Here is a 22948-nt window from a genome sequence, read left to right as displayed (position 1 = left end):
TCAATCAGGTCTCAATGACAACGGATCGATGCGACGGGACTTTTCAAACCTAATATCACGCGGAAGAAGTCGCGGGCATTAGCTAGAAGTTAATGATAATATTTATAATCAGGTAGGTATGCTGGTACACTATAACCTCGTAAATTACACGTGCGTGCGATCGCCACGCTGACACTTCCTCATGCTCTGGTATTTATTTACCTATACGCTGTTTTCAGGGTTCCGTAACTCAAAAGGAAAAACAGAACCCTCATAGGACAACTTTGTTGTCTGTCTGTCTGTCCGTCTGTCGTGTCTATCAAGAAAACCTATAGGGTAGTTCCCGTTGACCTAGATACAAGAAATTTGGCAGGTAGGGAGGTCTTATAGCACAAGTAAAGCAAAAAATCCGAAAACCGTGAAAGTGTAGTTACAACACAAAAAAAAATGAAAATGTGTTCATGAACAAATAGTAGGTATTTTTTTTCTTTGTATGGCGACCATTTTGAAATTCACCATCTTGGTTGTTTATTTGTTTAGCACCAGTAGTAATAGATACGACACTCCGTGAAAATATCAGCAATACCTATTACGTTTCATGAGTTACAGCCCGTTGAGAGACAGACGGACGGACAGCGGAGTCTTAGTAAAAGGGGCCCGGTTGGCACCCTTCGAGTATGGTACTCTAAAAATTGAAACAAATATAACTATACTATTTTTTACTAATGAAAGTAAAAAAAAGCATGTCTGTAGTTGTTTTTCTGCACCTGACGTCAATGCAATTGCTTTTAACTGAGATGACTCGTTATTTTGTATAAATAACCACTTCAACAACTTATGATAATATTTATTTTTATTTGTTTAACAGTGGTGTCATCTTCATTATCTCCATACAAACGTAGTTTGGTTCTCATTTGAATAATTGAATGAAATTTTAATTGAAAACAATCTTTATTATTAACAAAATTACATAGCGTAAGAATACAGTATACACTTAAAAAAACACCAGCCAAGTGCGAGTCGGACTAGCACACCGAGGGTCCCGTATTCGGTTATTTTTAGAAGGTGGAACAAGGTCAAATAACTCCTTAGAACCATCCCCGTAGTAAAGGCGAATTATATCTTACTAGCTTATGTTCGCGACTTCGTTACAACCCTATTTTACCCCCTTAAGCGTTGAATTTTCAAAAATCCTTTCTTGTGGGATATCTACGTCATAATAGCTATGTGCATGCCTTTCAGCCCGATCCGTCCAGTAGTTTGAGCTGAGTGTTGATCATTTTGTTAGATTTAGATATAAAGTATTTTCCAGAATAAGATCATAAAAGTAATATTGTAACAAACGCACTTTCAGTTTTATCTAAGATGCCAGATCGTGGTTAATCAGAGCACAGAGCACGTTCTCTATTACATAACTATGTCAATGTACACTCGCACACTTGATGGTAAATAACATTTTATATGCACATAAGTTCTAGCGCTTAAACTATTGTGTGATATTCATTATAAACATATATACTAGCTTATTCCCACAGCTTCGTCCGCGTGGACTACACAAATTTCAAACGCCTATTTTACCCCCTTAGGGGTTGACATTTCAAAAATCCTTTTTTAGCGGATGTCTACGTCATAATAGCTATCTGTATGCCGAATTTCAGCCTGATCCGTCCAGTAGTTTGAGCTGTGCGTTAATAGATCAGTCTGTCAACTTTTCCTTTTTAATGCCCCCGACCCAAAAAGAGGAGTGTTATAAGTTTGACGTGTGTATCTGTGTATCTGTCTGTAGTATCGTAGTTCCTAAACTAATGAACCGATTTTAATATAGTTTTATTTGTTTGAAAGGTGGCTTGATCGAGAGTTTTCTTAGCCATAATCCAAGAAAATCGGTTCAGCCGTTTGAAAGTTATCAGCTCTTTTCTAGTTACTGTAACCTTTACTTGTCGAGAGTGTTATAAATTTTTAATTTACACTTGTATATTTAGACTATGACTTATGGTCGTGTGAAGGATGTATGTTGTATTTTTTAGGTACACATATGAATTATAGAATAAGAAACCCAGAAGCTACTAATTCAATAAGGTAAAAAATACCAAGTGAATCACACCTACGTGGAAGCATAATTATCATTCTAAACGTAAATATGTATTGAAACTTGCAAGGTTAGCTTGCCTAATTATTTGATTGATATTGATACAATATTTAAACACAAACCGCATTAATTAGCGGCCGTGGGCGTTTCCTATGTGGATTTAAGGATTTAACCAATGACATTATACTTAGTGCGTAAATTTTGTGCCATAGCTCAAAGGATTAGCAAGCGGAAGTGGCAATGGGCAGGTCATGTCTGTCATGGCTGAATTCCGATGGGGCAGATGTGTTCTGCAGGGGAGACCGCGTTCGGGTAAGCGTAGTGTGGGACGACCACCAGCCCGTTGGACCGATGACCTGGACAAGGTGGCGGGGAGCGGGTGGATGAGGAAGGCAGAGGACCGTGTTTGGTGGCGCGCTCTTGGAAAGGCCTATGTCCAGCTGTGGACGCATATAGGAATGTATTCGCCATGTTTTTTCTATGTCATGTCAAAAGTAAGGTTTATAGTACTTTTGACAGAGTGAACTAGAGTGAGGGAACTCCCGGTTTGATCCTGAATCGACGATATGTCAAATATTACTTTATTACACTACAAATCACAAATAACATGACAATTAACATACTTATTAATAACTAGCCGATGCCCGTCTTCGTCCGCGTGGATTTAGGTTTTTCGAAATCCCGTGGGAACTCTTTGATTTTCCGGGATAAAAAGTAGCCTATGTGCTAATCCAGGATATTATCTATCTCCATTCTAAATTTTAGCGAAACCCGTTCAGTAGTTTTTGCGTGAAGGAGTAACAAACATACACAAACACACACACACACACACACATACAAACTTTCGCCTTTATAATATTACTAGCCGATGCCCGCGGCTTCGCCCGCGTGGATTAAGGTTTCTCGAAATCCCGTGGGAACTCTTTGATTTTCCGGGATAAAAAGTAGCCTATGTGCTAATCCAGGATATTATCTATCTTCATTCCAAATTTCAGCCAAATCCGTCCAGTAGTTTTTGCGTGAAGGAGTAACAAACATACACACACACACACACACACACACACACATACAAACTTTCGCCTTTATAATATTATTAGTGTGATAGTGTGAAAAACAAACACAATTGACATACATACGACTACAAATGTATATAAGTATACATATAAATACATAAATTAAATAATAAACTATGTCGTTACTGATGATAGCAAGGAGACAGGCTTAGTACTAGTATCAATGCTTCTTATAAGTATGGATTAAACCTCTTTCTCTGTGTTTAGGTATATCCTTGAATATTTAATTGTAATCAAGATATAAATAAAAGATAATTGCAATGATAGTGTCAATCCCAATCATGCAGCCATCTTTATGAAAAAAGAAGCGTCATTTCGCAAATGTTACAAAATTGCAGTGCTTAAAGAGTAATTTATTCGAGTCAAAGCGGTTTTTGGTCACCATAATTACATTTTAAGGTTATTTTGTCTGTGAACCCTTGAACCTCAGGTGTCTGAGTAAAGCCAAGGTCGGCAGTACTATTTTTTGACCTCGTATTTCTGGTTCTGTCCAAATTGGATATGTCAATTGTTTCTGGCATTTTTTTGACGTCGGCGTCGCGATGAATAAATTATTGATTGTGGTCAAAGTATAATTTTATTTCAACTAAATGGCCCTCCTATACTAATATTATAAAGAAGTGAAGTTTTTTTTTAAGTTTGTTTGTAGGGAGAAAACTCAGGAACTACTGAACCTAGAAAGCTACATTATTCCTGAATAACATAGGCTATATTTTATTTGAAAAGAAATTAGAAATCCCTACAAAAATTGTAATGAGCTACCCGTGCGTAGCCGGGGCGGGCCTCTTATTGCTAATAATATAAGCGGATAATTTATTTTTAATTTTTTCATAAAATAAAAAGAAAAGTCCTGACTACCTTAATGACTGACTCATTAATGCCTTTGGACCTAGAAAGCTTCCCTTTAGGTACAAATTTAATGTAGACCAGGAATAAGGCCGGCTCTTTCAGAATTCCCAGGGGATAGGGAATAAGGAGAAACGCTTGGACCTAGAAAACTGAAATTATGCAAAAATGTTCACTTTATAATGTAGACAGCGAATAAAGACTTTTTTCGAAATTCCCACGGGATAGGGACCTTCGTCAGGTGGTCTTAGGTAAAAAGTATCTACCTAAATATATTTATATTTTAATGAAAAGGGGGACTAGTAAACTGATTTATCAACGCAAAGCTCAAATACTGGACGAATCGGGCTGAAAGGCATGCAGATAGCTATTATGACGCAGGCATCCGCTAGAAAAGAATTTTCCAAAATGTTTCCCCTGAGGAGCTAAAATAGGGGTTTTAATACATACCACGAAGGTTATATTCAGAGTGGAGGGGAGGCTAATTATAAATGCCGACGTATATTGTTACGCCTTAATGGTTGCTAGCATTGATATGTATTTATATAACGGAACCATGTCATACCGAACTTGTTATAGCAAATATTCACATTTCTAGCCCACTGCGCTGATTGGTTAATACGATAAGGTGTTAAAATTGTTACGCGTATAATGAAAACTTTTATTTGCTTATTCCGGACAAATAACCCTTGAATTTTTAATTTATTCAGATACAGGTTAGCCCTTGACTGCAGTCTCACCTGGTGGTAAGTAATGATGCAGTCTAAGATGGAAGCGGGCTAACCTGGAAGGCAGTTTTTATTAAACCCTTTGGATTCTACACGGCATCGTACCGAAACGCTAAATCGCTTGATGACACGACTTTGCCGGTGGTGTGGTTGAATTACAAAAAAAAAAGTAAAAATGTGTCCATGTCAATCTAATGATTAATATTTCAATTTGCAAAGTAAGATAACTATACCAAGTGAGGTATCATATGAAAGCGCTTTACCTGTACATTCCAAAACGGATTTTCATTTATTTTTATGCATAATAGTTTTTGATTTATCGTGCAAAATACCCGAGTACGCAACCCTCGGTGCGCGAGTCTGACTCGCACTTGGCCGGTTTTTTTTCACATCTTATAAGTATGTACTTATTTTATTACATTGAATTAGATTTAAATCATTATTTTAATGGATCAATCATTGGAAACATTTATCCATTCAATTCAATAAGTGCAAATGAATTCTCGAATGATCAAGGTTAATTGCCCCTTCGGGTAATTAAGGGTCGTACCAATATTGGGGTTCCGTAGTTAAACTAGCAGCTTTTTACTAGGGATGGACCATTTTACTTGTAGCGTGCGAAAAATCACGTGAAAACCCTTTTCATAAATAACACTAGCTATCTTACTTAAAGTAGGTACTTAATCTGTGAAAAATATAGGTACCTATATTATGCATATAATGTAACATAATATCTATTAAGCAATTTTTTCATGGATATACTGTCTATCTTTGCTGTACCTATTCAACTCCCTTTACAACCTCTCGCACTGCCAAGGGTCACTGGTAGAGATCTCTTATAGAGGAAGTGGAAGATGGAAATCACTAAGGAGCGCGCTAAAGAAACCTCTCTTAAGTTTTATTGGTAAAGGAAACATGTTTGTTATTTAAACTGACTAGGAAATCAATCAAAACGAAAATCATGGCTACAAGATGAAGCTTACTGCTTACAGTATTGTAAATTGTAAGTAATCGTCCAACAATCAACAGAGTTAGTAGAAACGTTTTTCAAAATTGCCCGAGAATTGAAATATTCATTATTTTCTAGAATTTACTCCGAGATTGTTGTAAGTCGCGATTATTTATAGTTAAGAGCATTATGCCACGCAACTGTAGCTCTTAAAGGCGTTTGTGCATTAAAACAGATCCATATTCTATGTAATATAATCCTAAGTTAGGTACCTAGTAGGTATATGGACAAGTGTAAATTAAAAATGTATAACACCCCCGACAAGTGAAGGTTGCAGTAACTAGGAAAGAGCTGATAACTTTCAAACGGCTGAACCGATTTTCTTGGATTATAGCTAAGAACACTCCTGGTCAAGCCACCTTTGAAACAAAAAAACTAAATTAAAATCGGTTCATTAGTTTAGGAGCTACGATACCACAGACAGATACACAGATACACACGTCAAACTTATAACACCTCTCTTTTTGGGTCGGAGGTTAATAAAACAACCTACGCACTTATTAAAACGAACTTCTCTATTCCGTTTATCCACCCTATAACAGCCTCCCTAGGGTGAATACTCGTAAACGCGTATCTGTCTTTCCATCCCGAACTAACAAATTCCGTTAATCCACCCCGCTCGGGTTGGAGAGTTCCCGAGCATACACCCTAGAGTGGGGTTTTTAGGGTGAATAAACGAAATAAGCGGAATTCAAAATTCTAAATATTTTTATTCAATTAAACTTTTACGAGTAGGTACTTTTGAATCGTCAAATGCATCTACCACTGGTTCGGAATGCCATTCCTACAGAAAAGAACCAGCAAGAAACTCGGCGGTTGCTCTTTTCAAAGATTTGATATATGTATGAATAACTAATTTCCGTCTATATCAACATTTTAAAAGAATTTTCCCGAACCTGTGTTAATTTATTATAAGAAGAGAGTTACTAAATATTTGACATATAAGACAGATAAGAAAATAAGGGATTGGGCGTTTCATTGGCGATTTACGAATAAGGAAAATAATGAGAGGGGGCGATATTTTCGTGCACACGCAGAAAATTCTTCTTTTTAAAAAAAAATATTGGCCATGTTAATCATGACTGAAATTCCCCTTTCCCCTCCAACTAAGCGTAGAGTAGAGTACGTACGACAATAACGGGTGAGGTTTGAACCGCCGACCTTTCGGAATTCAGTCCGCTCCTTATCCGTTGAGCTATTGAGGCTTTGATCCTAGGTTTTCAACATATCCGTCTAAAGTCTAAGTAAATGATTTCAAATCTCTGATTTATTAAAATTAAAGGATGAGCTTTATTGATAAAAGGAAAAAACCGTTAGTGAACCTATTTTCCTGCGTATCGCATCCACGGAAAATTCTAGGATTTCAGCGTAGTCCGTCTTAGCTCTATCTCTCTCCTACAAGAGAACTCTCTTATAAGAGAGAGGAGGAGGGAGCTTTACCCAGCTGTTGCTCACTAAATTGAACGCAACCGACCACTCCACAATGCAATAGACCATAAAATCTAAACTTCAATCCATTAATTACTAGGATAATCACGTCTAGAGTCTAGACCAACTTACGTTATTAGCATTGTACTTCTCCCTCCAACACACACACTCAACACTAACACACAGAAAAAAACACTAAAAACACACACGCGTGCGCGATTTTTGTTTTTTCTAAAGTCGTTGCAAAAATCGAATTGAAAAAAGAACTTTCTAATTAAGTCGCGCGATTTTTAACCGCGTTCGAATTTTAAATTGACGTGCGAATCGACACGCGGTTCGCTGCGGACTGGTCTACGTTCTGTTTCAAGCTGTTTCTTTTCTTTTTCAATGGACTCGAGGCAAAGGCGGCTGTCTCGACGGCCAGTCCTGCTCGCAATGCTGATGTGATGACGCAAGCCGTTTCGGCAACTCAAAAGTGAACTTGCTGGGTTTTTTACGTTGCCACAGACATTCTTCCATTGTTTAATTGTTGGGCTAGGCTACGCACTCACACAATTAATAAGGCATCTCTGAAAACTCATGACCGCCTGGTAACCTGACCAAGAACTTCCTTGTACTTAGTATTTTTCGGGAATTTTGCCAAAAATTCGCTTAAAAGGCATGAGACGGGTCTGCCCGCGAAATTCAATTTTAATTTGGTTTTTCGCAATTTGTAAACTAATATGACAAAGTAGGCTTATGGCACTTTAATTGCGCCAATGGCAGTGTCATCCTCACAGGTTTATATAAAAATCTTTACTTGAAAGGGTCCAGTTTACGAAATTATTTCTAGTATCGACTAATTTGTGAGATAAGAATCGATACTGGGTATATAAAAACTGCCAAACCCCTTCAAAGTTAGCCCGCTTCCATCTTAGACTTACCACCAGATGAGATTGTAGCCAAGGGCTAGAACCTGTATCTGAATTTAAAAACCCCTAGCTCAACGGATTACACTGGTTCTTCTACAGATCTTCTCATTTCTGATCACGTAGAAGAAATTGCAAGCGCCTCTCCAGCTCGCTGAGTGACTGAGCCTTTTTATGAGGCCCATAAGTAAGCGGTGAACCTACAGGTTATAAATACGTATTGATATTTTACTCTTGCCTTGAAGGTAATGGTACCTACACAAATTATGAGTGGCCGGAAACATAGCCTTCTAAAGGGCGTTCCGCGCCTTTTACGTTTACCAGTTTCAATGAATAATTATAGTATTCGATTAAATACCTCGTAAGAAAACGATTTTTCTGCGACAGGCATGGTCTGTCCACTGCCACTTCAGCTGGCTAATTCTTTGATCTATGGTGACCCAAATAGCTTATCACACCGATGCCCACTGGGGCAGATACCATGGGCAGACGTGTTCCACAAGCGCATTGTGGGACGACCTTCAACCCATTGGACTGGGAAGTGGGTGGGTACTGGGTAGTTAATTCTCTACTTGTCTGTGAAAGTTGCGTCAAAATAGGTTCAGCCGTTCCGAAAATTAGCCACTTCGAACAGACAGACAGACAAAAATTTTAAAAACGTGTGATTCAGTTATGATACAGTTCAAATAACCATAGTTATTTCGAATTTACAGACAGACAATTCTATTTTATTTATATTAATAATAATTCTTCAATTTTATAGATATTAACAAAATAAGTGCAATGATTATAATATTATGTATTCAATGAAAACTAAGTTTTGAGTTCTGAGTTCTCCAGAACTCAAAACTTAGAGAAACTCTGAGAACTGAGTTCTCCATACCTAATATCATTGTTATCAAAGGTTGAGAAGTATGCCAATTCGCACTAGGCCAGAAATTTAAAATTCAATTTTTTTTTATTCAATTAGACTTTTACAAGTACTTCGAATAATCAAAAGCATCTACCACTGGTTCGGAATGCCTGTGGTAGATGCTTTTGACGATTCCAGCTTGGCAGACATATTACCAAAGCCTACTTATTCTGAGACGAGACCCGTGCTCATTAGTGGGCCGGCAATGAATCGAGATGATGAAAAACATTAACAGTTTATATCATCTAAGTTCCAAGCTTAATGGTTTCTGTTTAACCGAGGCTCAAGTAATTTCGGGTTATAGTTCAAGAGTCTACTCGTTAAAGTTAAACCGAGGATAAAAAACTAGTTTTGCCGTGAGATTAGGTATTGTAAGAGGTTAACTTTTATGACATTTTCTTGGAATACAGTTTATATTGCTTTTTGTTTTTACCTATCTGCATCAGAAGGGGATAATATTTTTCGGGTACCTATGCACTAAGTAGGTAGGTACTCTCCAAGTGTTTGGAGTCTGCCAATCCACAGATGGCCAGCTGAATGAATGAATCATTTATTCAATATAGGAAATCTGGCAAAACTTAAATAATTTATTCCTCAGATAAAAGGTATTTGACGATTGAAAAATCAACCCTAAATATATGTATAAAAAAAGCTGCCTGACTGACTGACTGATCTATCAACGCACGCCTCAAACTACTGGTCGAATCGGGCTGGAATTCGGCATGTACCTAGATAGCTATTATGACGTAGACACTAGACATCCGCTAAGAAAAGATTTTTCAAAATTCAACCCCTAAGCAACCCCTAATTGTCGCATGTATGAAAAACCATGTATGAGAACCGATTTGGCTGATTTCGTAATCATTACGAAAAATCTTTCGCACACGAAAGTTTTTTTTTAGAGTTCCGTACCTCAAAAGGAAAATCGGAAATCTCATAGGATCACTTTGTTGTCTGTCTGTCTATCTATCTGTCGGTCTGTCGTCCGTCCTTCCGTCGTGTCTGTCAAGAAACCTATAGGGTACTTCAGTTGACCTAGAATCATGAAATTTGGCAGGTAGGTAAGTCTTATGGCACAAGTAAAGGAATAAATCCGAAAACTGTGAATTTGTGGTTACACCATTAAAAAAAAATTAAAATGTGTTTAAATCAAAGTAAGATAACTATACCAAGTGGGGTATCATATGTAAGGGTTTTATCTGTACATTCTAAAACGGATTTTTATTTATTTTTATGCATAATAGTTTTTGATTTACCGTGCAAAATGTCGAAAAAAATGCCTGAGTATGGAACCCTCAGGGCGCGAGTCCGACTTGGCCGGTTTTTTGGAAAATCTTCATAGTTCGTAAATTGCACCCGACAAAGCCGAGGCGGGTCTCTAGTATGGTATGTAATTAAATATCATGCATTCATATCAAGTTTTTATATTTTGTTTGTACTACACATAGCTACCTAGGTAGGTAAGCCGGTTGCATGTTAAAAACATGTTATTGTGATGACAAAACAAGCGTAACTAAATAAGTGTTTACTGTGGTTACTATAAGTTTACTCAGGATCAAATTACTGCAAAACAATATACGTAAACAGAAGTATACAGCTAGGCTGGGCAAAAAATTACGTCAAATTCGTCGATACCCCAAAGCCTTAAGACGAAAATCTTTAACAAGAAGGAAAGAAACAACAATTGTTTATTTGGCGCCACAAAAAGTATAGGTCCATAGTCCATACTAATATTATAAATGCGAAAGTGTGTCTACCTGTCTGTCTGCTACCTTTTCTGTTTAACCGATTCTGACGAAAGATACACGGTTAGCTTACATCCCGGGGACGGACATAGGCACACCTACCGGAAAATCAGAGTTCCACGGGATTCCCAAAAACTCATCCGCTTAAGCGATTTGTATGTTTGGTACCGAGGTAGCTTGCGTCCCTGTAATTGACATAGGCAACTTTTTATCCCGGAAAATCAAACAGTTCCCACGGGATCTTTAAAATCCTAAATCCACGCGGACGAAGTCGCGGGCATCCCGGGCGAATTAGTTAGTTGAAGTAGTAATCAGATCATGTCTGTCGCAGAACCGATGGCCGCCGGGGCAGACGTGTTCTGGAGTGGAGAACGTATCAGCAGTCGCAGTGTGGGATTACCTTAGATTGTGGGATACCTTTAGAAGGTAGTGGGAAGTGGGTGGATGAGAAAGGCAAAGGACCGTGTGTGGTGGCTGTCCTTCCAAAATAAGCCCGCTTCTATATTAGACTGCATCATCACTTACCATTAGGTGGGACCGAAGTAAAGGGCTAACTTGTGAATACAATAATGAATTTTGCCTGAGATTATGAATCTGGAGTTTTATATATTTGACGGAACCCTAAAAAATGAACATGCTTGTAAACATAATGAATACCTACCTAATGACATGCACGCGTTATTGCGTTTCCGCTTTCTGGCTGCGTTCCAAACTGTGGAAATGAGCGTGAGGCAATGGATTCGATTCCCGGCGAGAGCATAACTATTTAGCTTATGTAACATGAGGTCGGTCTATTATTTGTGTAAGTATTATTAAGTAATTACATTTAAGTAATTTTGTTTCAACAATAAATGAGAAAATTCATCAATCTAAATATTATGTGAGTCCATAGTCCTAATATAAATAAAAGAAAACGGACTGACTGACTGACAGGTCTAAATATGTAAGTAAATATGCTACACACATGTAAAAGAAAACGGACGACTTCGTCTGTGGTGGCGTTTGCTGGCGCGCGTGTTGTGACTTTTTGGAGTGTTTTTTTTTGTTAAAACTGACTGGAAAGCGCTCTAAGGGGGCGCCGTGCGTATGTCGGCGAGCGCCGGCACAGACGGGGTCCATACTTGTATAGTTTAGATAACTTGTTACAAATAACTACAACTTGACATTGGCTAATCATTGTAAAAGCCAGACGAGAAAGAAAAAAAAAAAAAAAAAAGAAAACGGACTGACTGACTAACTGATCTAGCAACGCATTAGTTAAAACTTTTGGACGGATCGGGCTGAGGCATGAAAATAGCTATACATGCACTAAGGATTTTTAAAAATTCAACTCCTTAGGGGGTAAAATACCTTCTAGGTAAACGCGTCCCATCTTAGACCACATCATCACTTTCCATCAGGTGTGATTGTGGTCAAGCGCTTACCTATAGTGAATATTAAAAAAAAATAGGGGTTTGAAATGGCAATGGTAATGGATTCGATTCCCGGCGAGAGCATAACCATTTAGCTTATGTAACACGAGGTAGATGTATTATTTTTGTATATACTTAAGTTGTTAATTAAGTACATATGTATAAGTACTTAATTTCGTATATGTATAAGCACTGAAGGTTTCGTACCCGGGTATTTTTTCCAACATTTTGCACGATAAATCAAAAAACTATTACGCATAAAAATAAATAAAAATCTGTTTTAGAATGTACAGGTAAAGCCCTTTCAAATGATACCCCACTTGGTAGGTATAGTTATCTTACTTAAATGAAACTTTTTTTTTTTTTAATGATGTGACCAGATATTCGCGGTTTAAATAACTCAATTTTTTTAAGGTTAAATTTTGTTTTATCTCGTAATTAAGTACCACAAAGAACTAACACCAAACCGGTAAGTATATATTTGTAAACCTACGTGAATTATGATTTCTTCTGGCAATAATTTCATCTTTGAATTTCAATTATTTTCTGCTCGGACTTTACTCCGACAATTTTAAAACTACTAACGCCATCTAGTAATCAATCACAACACTGTCATATAAAAATAGTAAGTTAGATTTATTCAAGGTGGCATTCGTAATAAACTACTCATACGTCAACAGATGGCGCTGATGATAGAAAAATTAAATCAAAACTGTAATTTAAAAAACCAGTAGGTGATTGAATAAAAGCATGTAAAATAGAAGCCGTTAAGGTTGAAAATTGCGTGGAGGAAATATTGAATCTAGGTTACTAGGCTCTATCGTCAGGTTGTCGGGTACACGCGAAAGTAGCTCTTACGTCATCTCGGGTCAGCATCTTATAAGTTATAACGCTTGCATCATGACATATGTTATGTCTGTTCATTTATCATTACACCTATGGCCTATGGCTCTACCTACCTATATATTTGTGACATCTGGCTAGGTATTGTCCCCAGTACAAGGAGGAAAGATCAGCGATTATGAAGTTTGGATTATGACTTTGGGAGGTAATAAAGGTGTAAAATCTCTTACGTCAAAGTATAAAGTCAATTATTGTTTATTTTCTTCAGAATAAGGAGTCTGGCAGGGGGTTGCACTTAGTGTCGTGGCAACCCTCTGCCAGACACCCTTAGACTGTTTAAGGGTGTCTGGCAAGGGGTTGCTACGACACTATAAGTGTCTGGCACTGCAAGACGTGATTTCTAATACTATTCTGAAGAACATATAAAAAGATTAGATACTTGACGTAAGAGATTTTACACCTTTATTACCTGTTATCTCCCAAAGGCACCACAATTCAAACTTCATAGTCGCTGATCGTTCTCTCCTGTGTTGGGGACAATACGCAGAGAAACTTTCAGCTTTTATAAAATAATGACGGTCTGGCACGCGCTGGCTCTTTCTTTATAACTAAGTGGCACATGCTGTCAACATGAAATAAACAAGTGTAAATTAAAAAATTGTAACACCCCCGACAGGTGAAGGTTACAGTAAGTAATAACTAGAAAAGAGCTGATAACTTTCAAACGGCTGAACCGATTTTCTTGGATTATTGCTAAGAACACTCTCGATCAAGCCACCTTTCAAACAAAAAAAAAACTTCATTAAAATTGGTTCATTAGTTTAGGAGCTACGATGCCACAGACAGATACACTCGTCAAACTTAAAACACCCCTCTTTTTGGGTCGGGGGTTAATAAATTCATTTCATTTGGTTTCAAAAACTCTCAGAGAACATCATACATTGACAGAACGTTGCTTGATAAATGATAATAATTTATTATACCTAACTGGATTTACGCCCCAGCTAATACGAGTACGAAAGTCTGGTTTTTCCACTTCGATGGGAAGAAACACATTAAACAAGTCCAGGTGGTATCCGTAAAAATAAAATATTATTCTGTTCTCTGTTATCCATACTAATATTACTAATATTATAAATGCGAAAGTGTGTCTGTCTATCTGTCTGTCTGCCTGTTTGTCTGCTACCTTTTCACGGCCCAACAGTTTAACCGATTCTGACGAAATTCGGCAGGGTTAGCTTATATCCGGAGGACGGACATTGGCTACTTTTTATCCCGGTAAATCAAACAGTTCCCACGGGATCTTTAAGAACCTTAATCCACTCTCATCCTCTAGTATCTAAATATATAAACTTAGGTAAAGGGTGGTAAAGGTGACTGACTGATGTATCATAGCTCAAACTACTGGATGGGCCAGATTAAAATTCGGATTTTAATCAGACCTAACAAGTGACGATGCAGCCTATGAAACGCCCTTGCCTAGAAAATGCCTATTCACTCTTAGAGTCTTGGTACAATTAAATATTATAATTGGAGGGGAAAACCGTTGATGGAAGGGCGTTCCATATCCTAGCGGAACGGTTCGAATAAGAAACGAGGAGGCAAATCGCTTCGTACATGTCCGTTGAATTTCGACTGCGTATGGGTACAGACCTTGGTTCTACTCTAAACAAAACGAACTCGAAGTAGACACATTTTCGGTCAGCTTTTGTTTGAAACTAGCTGTTGCCCGCGGGAACTGTCTTTCCCGTGGTTTTTCCAAAAAAACCGCGGGGACTATCTTTCCCGTTGTTTTTCCAGAAAATTATTTTCTTACAAACCTTGGTCTGTCTATCACGAACACAACAAAAAAAGAATCATTCAATTTGGTCCATTCGTTCGGAAGTTCATTTTTATTTATAGACTAGCTGATGCCCACGACTTCGTCCGCGTGGATTTAGGTTTTTAAAATCCCGTGGGAACTCTTTGATTTTCCGGGATAAAAGTAGCCTATGTGCTAATCCAGGATATTATCTATCTCCATTCCAAATTTTAGCCAAATCCGTTCAGTAGTTTTTGCGTGAAAGAGTAACAAACACACACACACAAACTTTCTCCTTTATAATATTAGTGTGATTACGTATATCTATCGCAAACGTGGTAGACCTACTTTACCTAAGGAAAATCCTCGTAATTATAATTGTTAAGTACAATAATTAATAACAGCATTATTTGTTAATAAAATGGATTAGTATAAATACGTACGCTGTAGTCCAGCTGAACATTTGCTTCACTCGCTCTGAGCGGAAATCCTTCGCCGCCATCTTTCCTGAAACAATAGCGAAACTTATTATTAACAACGCATAGGCATTATAAAATAAAAACCGGCCATGTGCGAGTCAGACTCGCGCACTGAGGGTTCCGTACTCGGGTATTTTTTCGACATTTTGCACGATAAATTAAAATTAATATGCAGAAAAATAAATAAAGATCTGTTTTAGAATGTACAGCCTTTTCATATGATACCCCACTTGGTATAGTTATCTTACTTTGAAAACTGAAAATACTAATTTATTAGTTCATGAATACATTTAGATATGTTTTTTGTGATGTAAGTAACCACAATTTCACGGTTTTCAGAACCTTTTCCTTTACTTGTGCTATAAGACCGCTATTAATTAAAACCTATATACTTGCCAAATTTCATGATCCTAGGTCAACAAGAAGTTTATCCTATACGTTTTTCTTGACAGACACGACAGACAGACAACAAAATGATCCTATAAGGTTTATTTTTTCCTTTTGAGGTATGGAACCCTAAAAATATAAATAATAACAACAAAGGGTTAACAGGTAACAAAAAGCTAACAACTTCCATCTTGCCCTGCATGGTTCCATTGTTCATCGACTGACGATTACCTCTTACGACATGCAATTATAACAATTACGAGGAAAATTATCGTACAACGTTAGTAGGTACTTAGGTATTCATTAGTTAGTAGGTACGTGCATTGCGTAGTGCTAAGAAAATGAATAAATTATTGTTATAATCACTTAACAGGGCTCCCTCCGTCACTCGCTTCATACAATCGTAATTCCCAGTTCATTTGAATATTAAGCAACCAAAGTCCATGAAATTTTGCAGACATATTCTAGAAACTAATATCTGTATCTGTGGTGTTTTAGATTTTTCTAAAAATATGTAGTTTTAAAATTACAGGGGCTTAAAGATTTGTACTTATGTAAATTTTTAAGACCGCGTAACTTTGAAACCGAATATTTTAACAGAAATCTGGAAAACCACAGGCATAGATAGATGTTTCTAGAATATGTCTGCACATGGACTTTTTTTGCTTAATATTCAAATGAAATTGGAACTACGTTTGTATGAAGCGAGTGACGGAGAGACCCCTCTTAAAAACGACTTGTACATATTACTCGTATTTATATGATATATTTTTTAATATTTGTCATTAATTAATTTTTTTTTGTATTAATTAAAGTTTACTGGGATTGTATAAGATATTCCTTTTTTACTTTTAAATAAAGAATTATTACTATCCTATATTGCTTACTCTCACGCCTGTGTACAAAATATGTAGAATATAGGTACATAAAAGCCAAAATAAATATAATATACTTACACACATAAAAATAAATCATTCATTATTTTATTCATTAAATAAACCTACATACACATTACATATTTGTACCGGGCGGAAGATTACACCCCGGCAGGGGAACCAATCGACCCGGGGTCAGGGCGACAGGTATTTTCTCTCATTTATTTATTATCTCAATATTAATATATTTTAAAAAAATATTTACAAAAATAAAATAACAGAAACAACAAAAAACTAAAGTGACGGAAAAAAACACAAATTAAAAATATGGTTAAATGGGTTATAGGAACAGACATACATACCTACAGGTACTCATATGTATGTCTATCACATAACCCTCCTTTTGGGATTCGCCGCAGTCGGGTAAAAAATAGAAACCCGACACCACTATCGTGTGTCCTGTACCTATTTAGGGATTCGTTGAGTTTCATACAAAAGACATCAACGATGGGAAAGCTGCTATCCAAAATAAAATATTTTTGACAAACTCTTTTTATTAACTAAAATATTTCAAAAATTGATCAAGTGCTAGTCAGATTTGTACATAATAACCGGGGCAAACGGTTCGGAGGAAACGTAAAGGCTAAATTTAGACCTTCAAAGTCGGTGACCCATCCAGATACCGACTTGGGTCAACGTTCTTTAACCATCAGTTTATATCATCATGATCAACCCACTGCACCACCAGGTCTCTTCTGAGCAGAGGTCTCTTCTCAGAATGATAGAGTTTGGCCATAGTCTACCACGCTGACCAAGTGTGGATTGGTATTTTTTTTTAAATTCAGATACAAGTTAGCCCTTGACTGCAATCTCACCTGGTGGTAAGTGATGACGCTAAGATGGAGAGGGCTAACCTGGAAGGGTATGGCAGTTTTTCATTAAACCCATACTCCTTTTGGTTTCTACGTGGCATCGTACCGGAACGCTAAATCGTTTGGCGGCACGGCTTTGCCGGTAGGGTGGTAACTAGCCACGGCCGAAGCCTCCCACCTGACAAACTTCACACGCCGGGAACACTCGGAAAACTCTCCTGTTTTCCTACACCGTCGGAATATTTAATTGTTTAGGTGCAAGTGTAAATTAAAAAATTATAACACCCCCGACAAGTGAAGGTTACAGTAACTAGAAAAGAGCTGATAACTTTCAAACGGCTGAACCGATTTTCTTGGATTATAGCTAGGAACACTCTCGATCAAGCCACTTTTCAAATAAAAAAAAACTAAATTAAAATCGGTTCATTAGTTTAGGAGCTACGATGCCACAGTTACACAGATACACACGTCAAACTTATAACACCCCTCTTTTTGGGTCAGGGGTTAAAAAAGTTTTCAATGGATTTTTAAAACACCACATAGAAGAGTAATGTTAGGTAGGTGTAAATACAATACATGCATTATTATAGCGTGAATGTCCGTAACGAATTGGCAAAAAGGATGTTACATTATCGTTAATTCGATATCCCGTATCACAATTTCGGATGCGTTATATTATGTTGTAATACTAAGAGATATTCTAAATTAATAGTAAATTAAATTAATCAACGAGATGTCTAGTTTTTATGATTAATTTAAGTAATCAATTGGCATAAATGATTACTATTATTCATACTAAGATTATAAATAGGTAAAGTTTGTAAGTTTTTTTGTAGGGGTTAATCTCTGGAACTAATGAACCGATTTTAATAATTCTTTTACCAGTAGGAAGCTATACCTATAATTTATAACACCCCCGACAAATGAAGGTTACAGTAACTAGAAAAGAGCTGATAACTTTCAAACGGCTGAACCGACTTTCCTGGATTATAGCTAAGAACACTCTCGATCAAGCCACCTTTCAAACAAAAAGAAAACTAAAATAAAATCGGTTCATTAGTTTAGGAGCTACGATGCCACAGACAGATACACAGATAAACAGATTCACAGATACACACGTCAAACTTAAAACACCCCACAAAAACCCGACTGCGATTGATCTTAATAAATGCTGAAATATTAGAGTAAAATTGTTTTTCTTTCGCTTGGTATACTCGTATTTCAATATTTTTGTATATTTATGAGCACAAAATTTTCTCCTCCTTCGACACAATAGGAAAAAAAATTTTTTTTTTTTTGATGCAACATCCGTTATAGGTCGAGCCAACGTTAGCCAAGTTCATCATCATATTTCCTTTCCCCTCCAACTAAGCGTAAAGCTTGTGCTAAGAATAAGCACAACAGTTTAAATAGGTATAGGTATGTATAGGTATATGTTTTCCTTAATAAAAATTAAGTTAGGTATTTTTTTTTACATATGCACATTGTAGGTACATGTACATTTAACGACTTGTTATATTGTTACCTTGAGACGCTCGTTAGCTTTTTATAGTAAGTAACTACCTACTTACATTTTAATTTTAACTAAGATTAAAAACAATTTAAGATTTTATGATCAGCATTATTCCTGTCAGAAGATACAAAATTGATTAATTAAATTGTTATTAATTTAAAACTTTCTTTATTTTCAGGGTTCCATACATCAAAAGGAATATTTATAGGACCACTAGCTGGCGCCCGCGACTTCGTCCGCGTGGATTTAGTTTTTTCAAAATCCCGTAGGAACTCTTTGATTTTCCGGGATAAAAAGTAGCCCTTGTGCTAATCCAGGATATTATCTATCTCCATTCCGAATTTCAGCCAAATCCGTCAAGTGGTTTTTGCGTGAAGGAGTAACAAACATACACATACACACATACATACAAACTTTCGCCTTTATAATATTAGTGTGATGTGATTATGTTGTAACCACAAATTCAGGGTTTTCAGATTTTTGCCTTTATTTGTGCTATAAGACATTGTTACCTGCCAACATTGATATAGAATAGTATAGCTGCCTGCCAAACATAATCTTAGGTTAACGGGAAGTACCCCATAGGTTTTAATTGCCTTGACAGGTCTTGACAGACAGATAGACAGAATAAGTATTAAGCTTTTTTCTCTGGAGATACTTAAGGGACCCTAAAAAAAAACAAGTTAAACCTGATTGATATTTTGATTATGAGATCTTCGTCAGGTTTAAAACAATCATGCGTTCACTCTTTTGTTCAAGTGTTTTGTGTTAAGGCTGGAACAGACAGAGGTTTTCGATACTTAAAACTTTTTTTTATTTGAAAATATTACAATAAAACTTAAAGCTAGCCTTATCTGATTACTATACAAATCATGCCCGCGTGGAATGATGCCAAGAATACTGGCTGCATTTCCACGCTGGACAGCCAGGCTGATTCGTTGCGCAAAAAATGAGCGAAATAAAACTTAGTGAATCTTCCCTGGAGATTACAACACTTCCTCAGCGACAAAGATAAGATGAAAAAAAAAAAATTGGTTGTCTGTAAAGTCGGTTTACTGACGATAGTTGAACGTGACAACAAAGGCCGATTGTGCTTCTTTGTCGCTCGTTCCGCGCTCTCGCTCGCACTTCAAGCCTTACATGGAACGCCTCAGAGCGAGGTAACGCCGCATGAGTCATGTTTTTTTGTGCGTGCAGCCGGCTCTATCGAATTATAAGACGTTGTCACGTCAAAAATTTAAAAAATCAATCTGTCAAGTGGTTATGAACTAAAAAGGATCCGAGCAGTGAAAGGAGTCGTTAGCCGACGGTTACACGTTACATAACGAAAACCAGTCTGCGACCGGCCCGATGTAGGACAAGTGGGTATGTCGGTTTATTTACCAAAAATTGAGAAACACTAGGTTAGACAAGAGTTACCGAGTTTTTATAATAGAAACATGATAACATATCTACTTATATAAATATAGTAGGTACTTGCATACGCATGAACTTTTCCAATAGGGATGATGACTACTAGTCAAATCAGCGACTTTTTATCAAACGTCAAAACGCTCGCTTAGTTAGGGAGCTTGTATGGAATTCACAGATGTGACTTCATACAATTTGAATTACTTTTTTAGGTAAATCGGTAATTCACAAGTGTTAATTAAAAATTTATAAGACCCCCGACAAATGAAGGTTACAGTAACTAGAAAAGAGCTGATTTAACTTTCAAACGGCTGAACTAAATTTCTGGGATTATAGCTAAGAACACTCTCGATCAAGCCACCTTTCAAACAAAAAACTGAATTAAAATCGGTTCATTAGTTTAGGAGCTACGATGACAAAGAGGACACACACAGATACACAGACACACAGATACACACGTCAAACTTATAACACCCCTCTTTTTGGGTTGGGGGTTAAAAAGTAATGTAAACGAGTACTTTGACGACAGTGATTTTTCAAAGGCATACTATGAACTTTTAAAAAGTACAGGATTTAAAAAAAATGTGTTTTTTTAATTTAGTTTTTTTGTTTGAAAGGTGGCTTGATCGAAAGTGTTCTTAGCTACAATCCAAGAAAATCGGTTCAGCCGTTTGAAAGTTATCAGCTCTTTTCTAGTTACTGTAACCTTCACTTGTCGGGGGTGTTATAAATTTTTATTTTATACTTGTTTGAGCTGTGCGAATAGATCAGTTACCTTTCCATCCCAGCCGCAGCCAGGACCAACATCAGTCGTAAAGTAGGGAGGTTTGCTCAATATCGGTAGATATGAATAGAATCCTATTATACGCACGCGCGTTACAGTAAGCAACGAGGCTATGACGGACATTTATATTTTTGTAATATTAGTTTTTTGTTAGTTCCTTTTGTTTAATCATGCGAAGATATTAACAAAAATAACCTATACCTAGATAGATATCTAATAGACCTATACCTAGATATCTACCGAGAAGAACCAGCAAGAAACTCGGCCGTTGCTCTTTTCGAATATTATTGTAAATTGAACAATAGGAACGGCATTCCGAACCAGTGGTAAATTATTTGACGATTCAAAAGCTCTTGTAAAAGTTTATTTGAATAAAAATCTATTCTATTCTATCCTATTCTATACCTAGATAGATATCTAATGCCTGAGATTGTGTGATAGCGGTTGAATCCGAACCGCTAGGATATGGAACGCCCTAACGGCATCAGTTTTCCCCTGCACTTTTAATATGGGTATGTCCAAGTCAAGAGTGAATAGGCAACTTCTAGGCAGGCGCGCTTCATCTTAGGCTGCATCATCACTGGCTAGCAAACCTGATTTTAGTCACGTGCTAGTCTAGAAATAAAGTAATAGAGGGATTTTTTCAGAAAACTAAACTTCAAGGGAATGAGACGAATGCGTTGTGGAGAGGTAGGATAATAATCGCATTTTAGGGTTCCGTAAACGAAGGGTGCCAACGGGACCCTATTACTAAAGGTGCCCACGCACTTGAACTGAACTGCAGCTGAAATGCGCGTCATGGCAGCGCCCCGCACGATACGTCTCCGCTGTCCATTCAACCGTTTGTCTGTGAGAGCAGGCTGTATCTCGTGAACCGTAATAAGCAGAACAAATAATAAAAAATTCAAAATGGCTGCCATGAAAATTAAAAAAATTCAAAAGTGTTAAGTACTTAGCTAGGGAACCCTTCAAGTGCGAGTCTGACTCGCACTTGGACGGTTTTTTGCGTGAAATGAACCCTAGGTTAAAATTTTACACTATAATTATTCCTTAAATGATAGAAATATGCAAAGCAAGCTCGATTCGAGTAGGCAACATACAGTGAATAAAATATGGAAAATTTTATATTTTTAAACACGTCTTGATTTGCGTGTGATTCGCGGGTTACTCAAGGTTCTGTGGCTAGGGTTGTCTCTTTTAGAAGAAATCTAAATATTTACAAGTGTAAAGTAAAAATTTATAACACTCCCGACAAGCGAAGGTTACAGTAACTAGAAAAGAGCTGATAATTTAAACGACTGAACCGATTTTCTTGGATTATAGCTAAGAACACTCTCGATCAAGCCACCTTTCAAACAAAAAAAACTTAATTAAAATCGGTTCATTAGTTTTGGATCTACGATACCACAGACAGATACACAGATACACACGTCAAACTTCTAACACCCTTCTTTTTGGGTTGGGGGTTAAAAAGAAAAGCTGACTGATTGATGGTTTATCAATAAACAGCTCAAACTACTAGACTGATCGGGCTGAAATTTAGCATGCAGATAGCTATTAATATGATTTATGATCCAGACATCCGCTCAGATAGGTTTTTTGAAAATTGAACTCCTAAAAGGGTAAAAAGGTTTGAAATTTGTCTACAAATCTAACAATTCTGACCATCAAAAGGTGTACAATAGAGACTACTTTGAATAAATGATTTTGAATTTGAGTTTGAAATTACCTACACAAATTAAAATATGTATAGGTAGGATGAAGTGATGAAAAAGATGGCAACCCTACGATGTAACCAAGCAAAACAATGCGTTATGTGCACACACACACATTAATCTCAATGAATAAATCTAT

At 36.9% G+C, this 22948-nt stretch overlaps 1 protein-coding gene across 2 annotated transcripts in view; it reads right to left on the bottom strand.

The window, feature by feature from the left end:
• Nucleotides 1-22948, bottom strand: part of LOC123877735 (ABC transporter G family member 23) — a 92202-nt gene that overhangs the window by 59537 nt on the left and 9717 nt on the right. The window contains exon 2 of one of the 2 annotated variants that reach the window (XM_045924593.1): nucleotides 15218-15281. In XM_045924593.1, coding sequence (XP_045780549.1) covers nucleotides 15218-15276 — 59 coding nt within the window. In that variant the 5' untranslated portion in view covers nucleotides 15277-15281. Of the gene's footprint in view, nucleotides 1-7284; nucleotides 7577-15217; nucleotides 15282-22948 lie in introns of those variants that run through there. The other variant, XM_045924594.1, reaches the window with a different exon arrangement.

The sequence above is a fragment of the Maniola jurtina genome, chromosome 24, assembly GCF_905333055.1.
Source record: "Maniola jurtina chromosome 24, ilManJurt1.1, whole genome shotgun sequence".
NCBI classification, from domain to species: domain Eukaryota; kingdom Metazoa; phylum Arthropoda; class Insecta; order Lepidoptera; family Nymphalidae; genus Maniola; species Maniola jurtina.
Note: the sequence above shows the minus strand (reverse complement) of the source record. Positions and strands in the feature narration are given on the sequence as shown.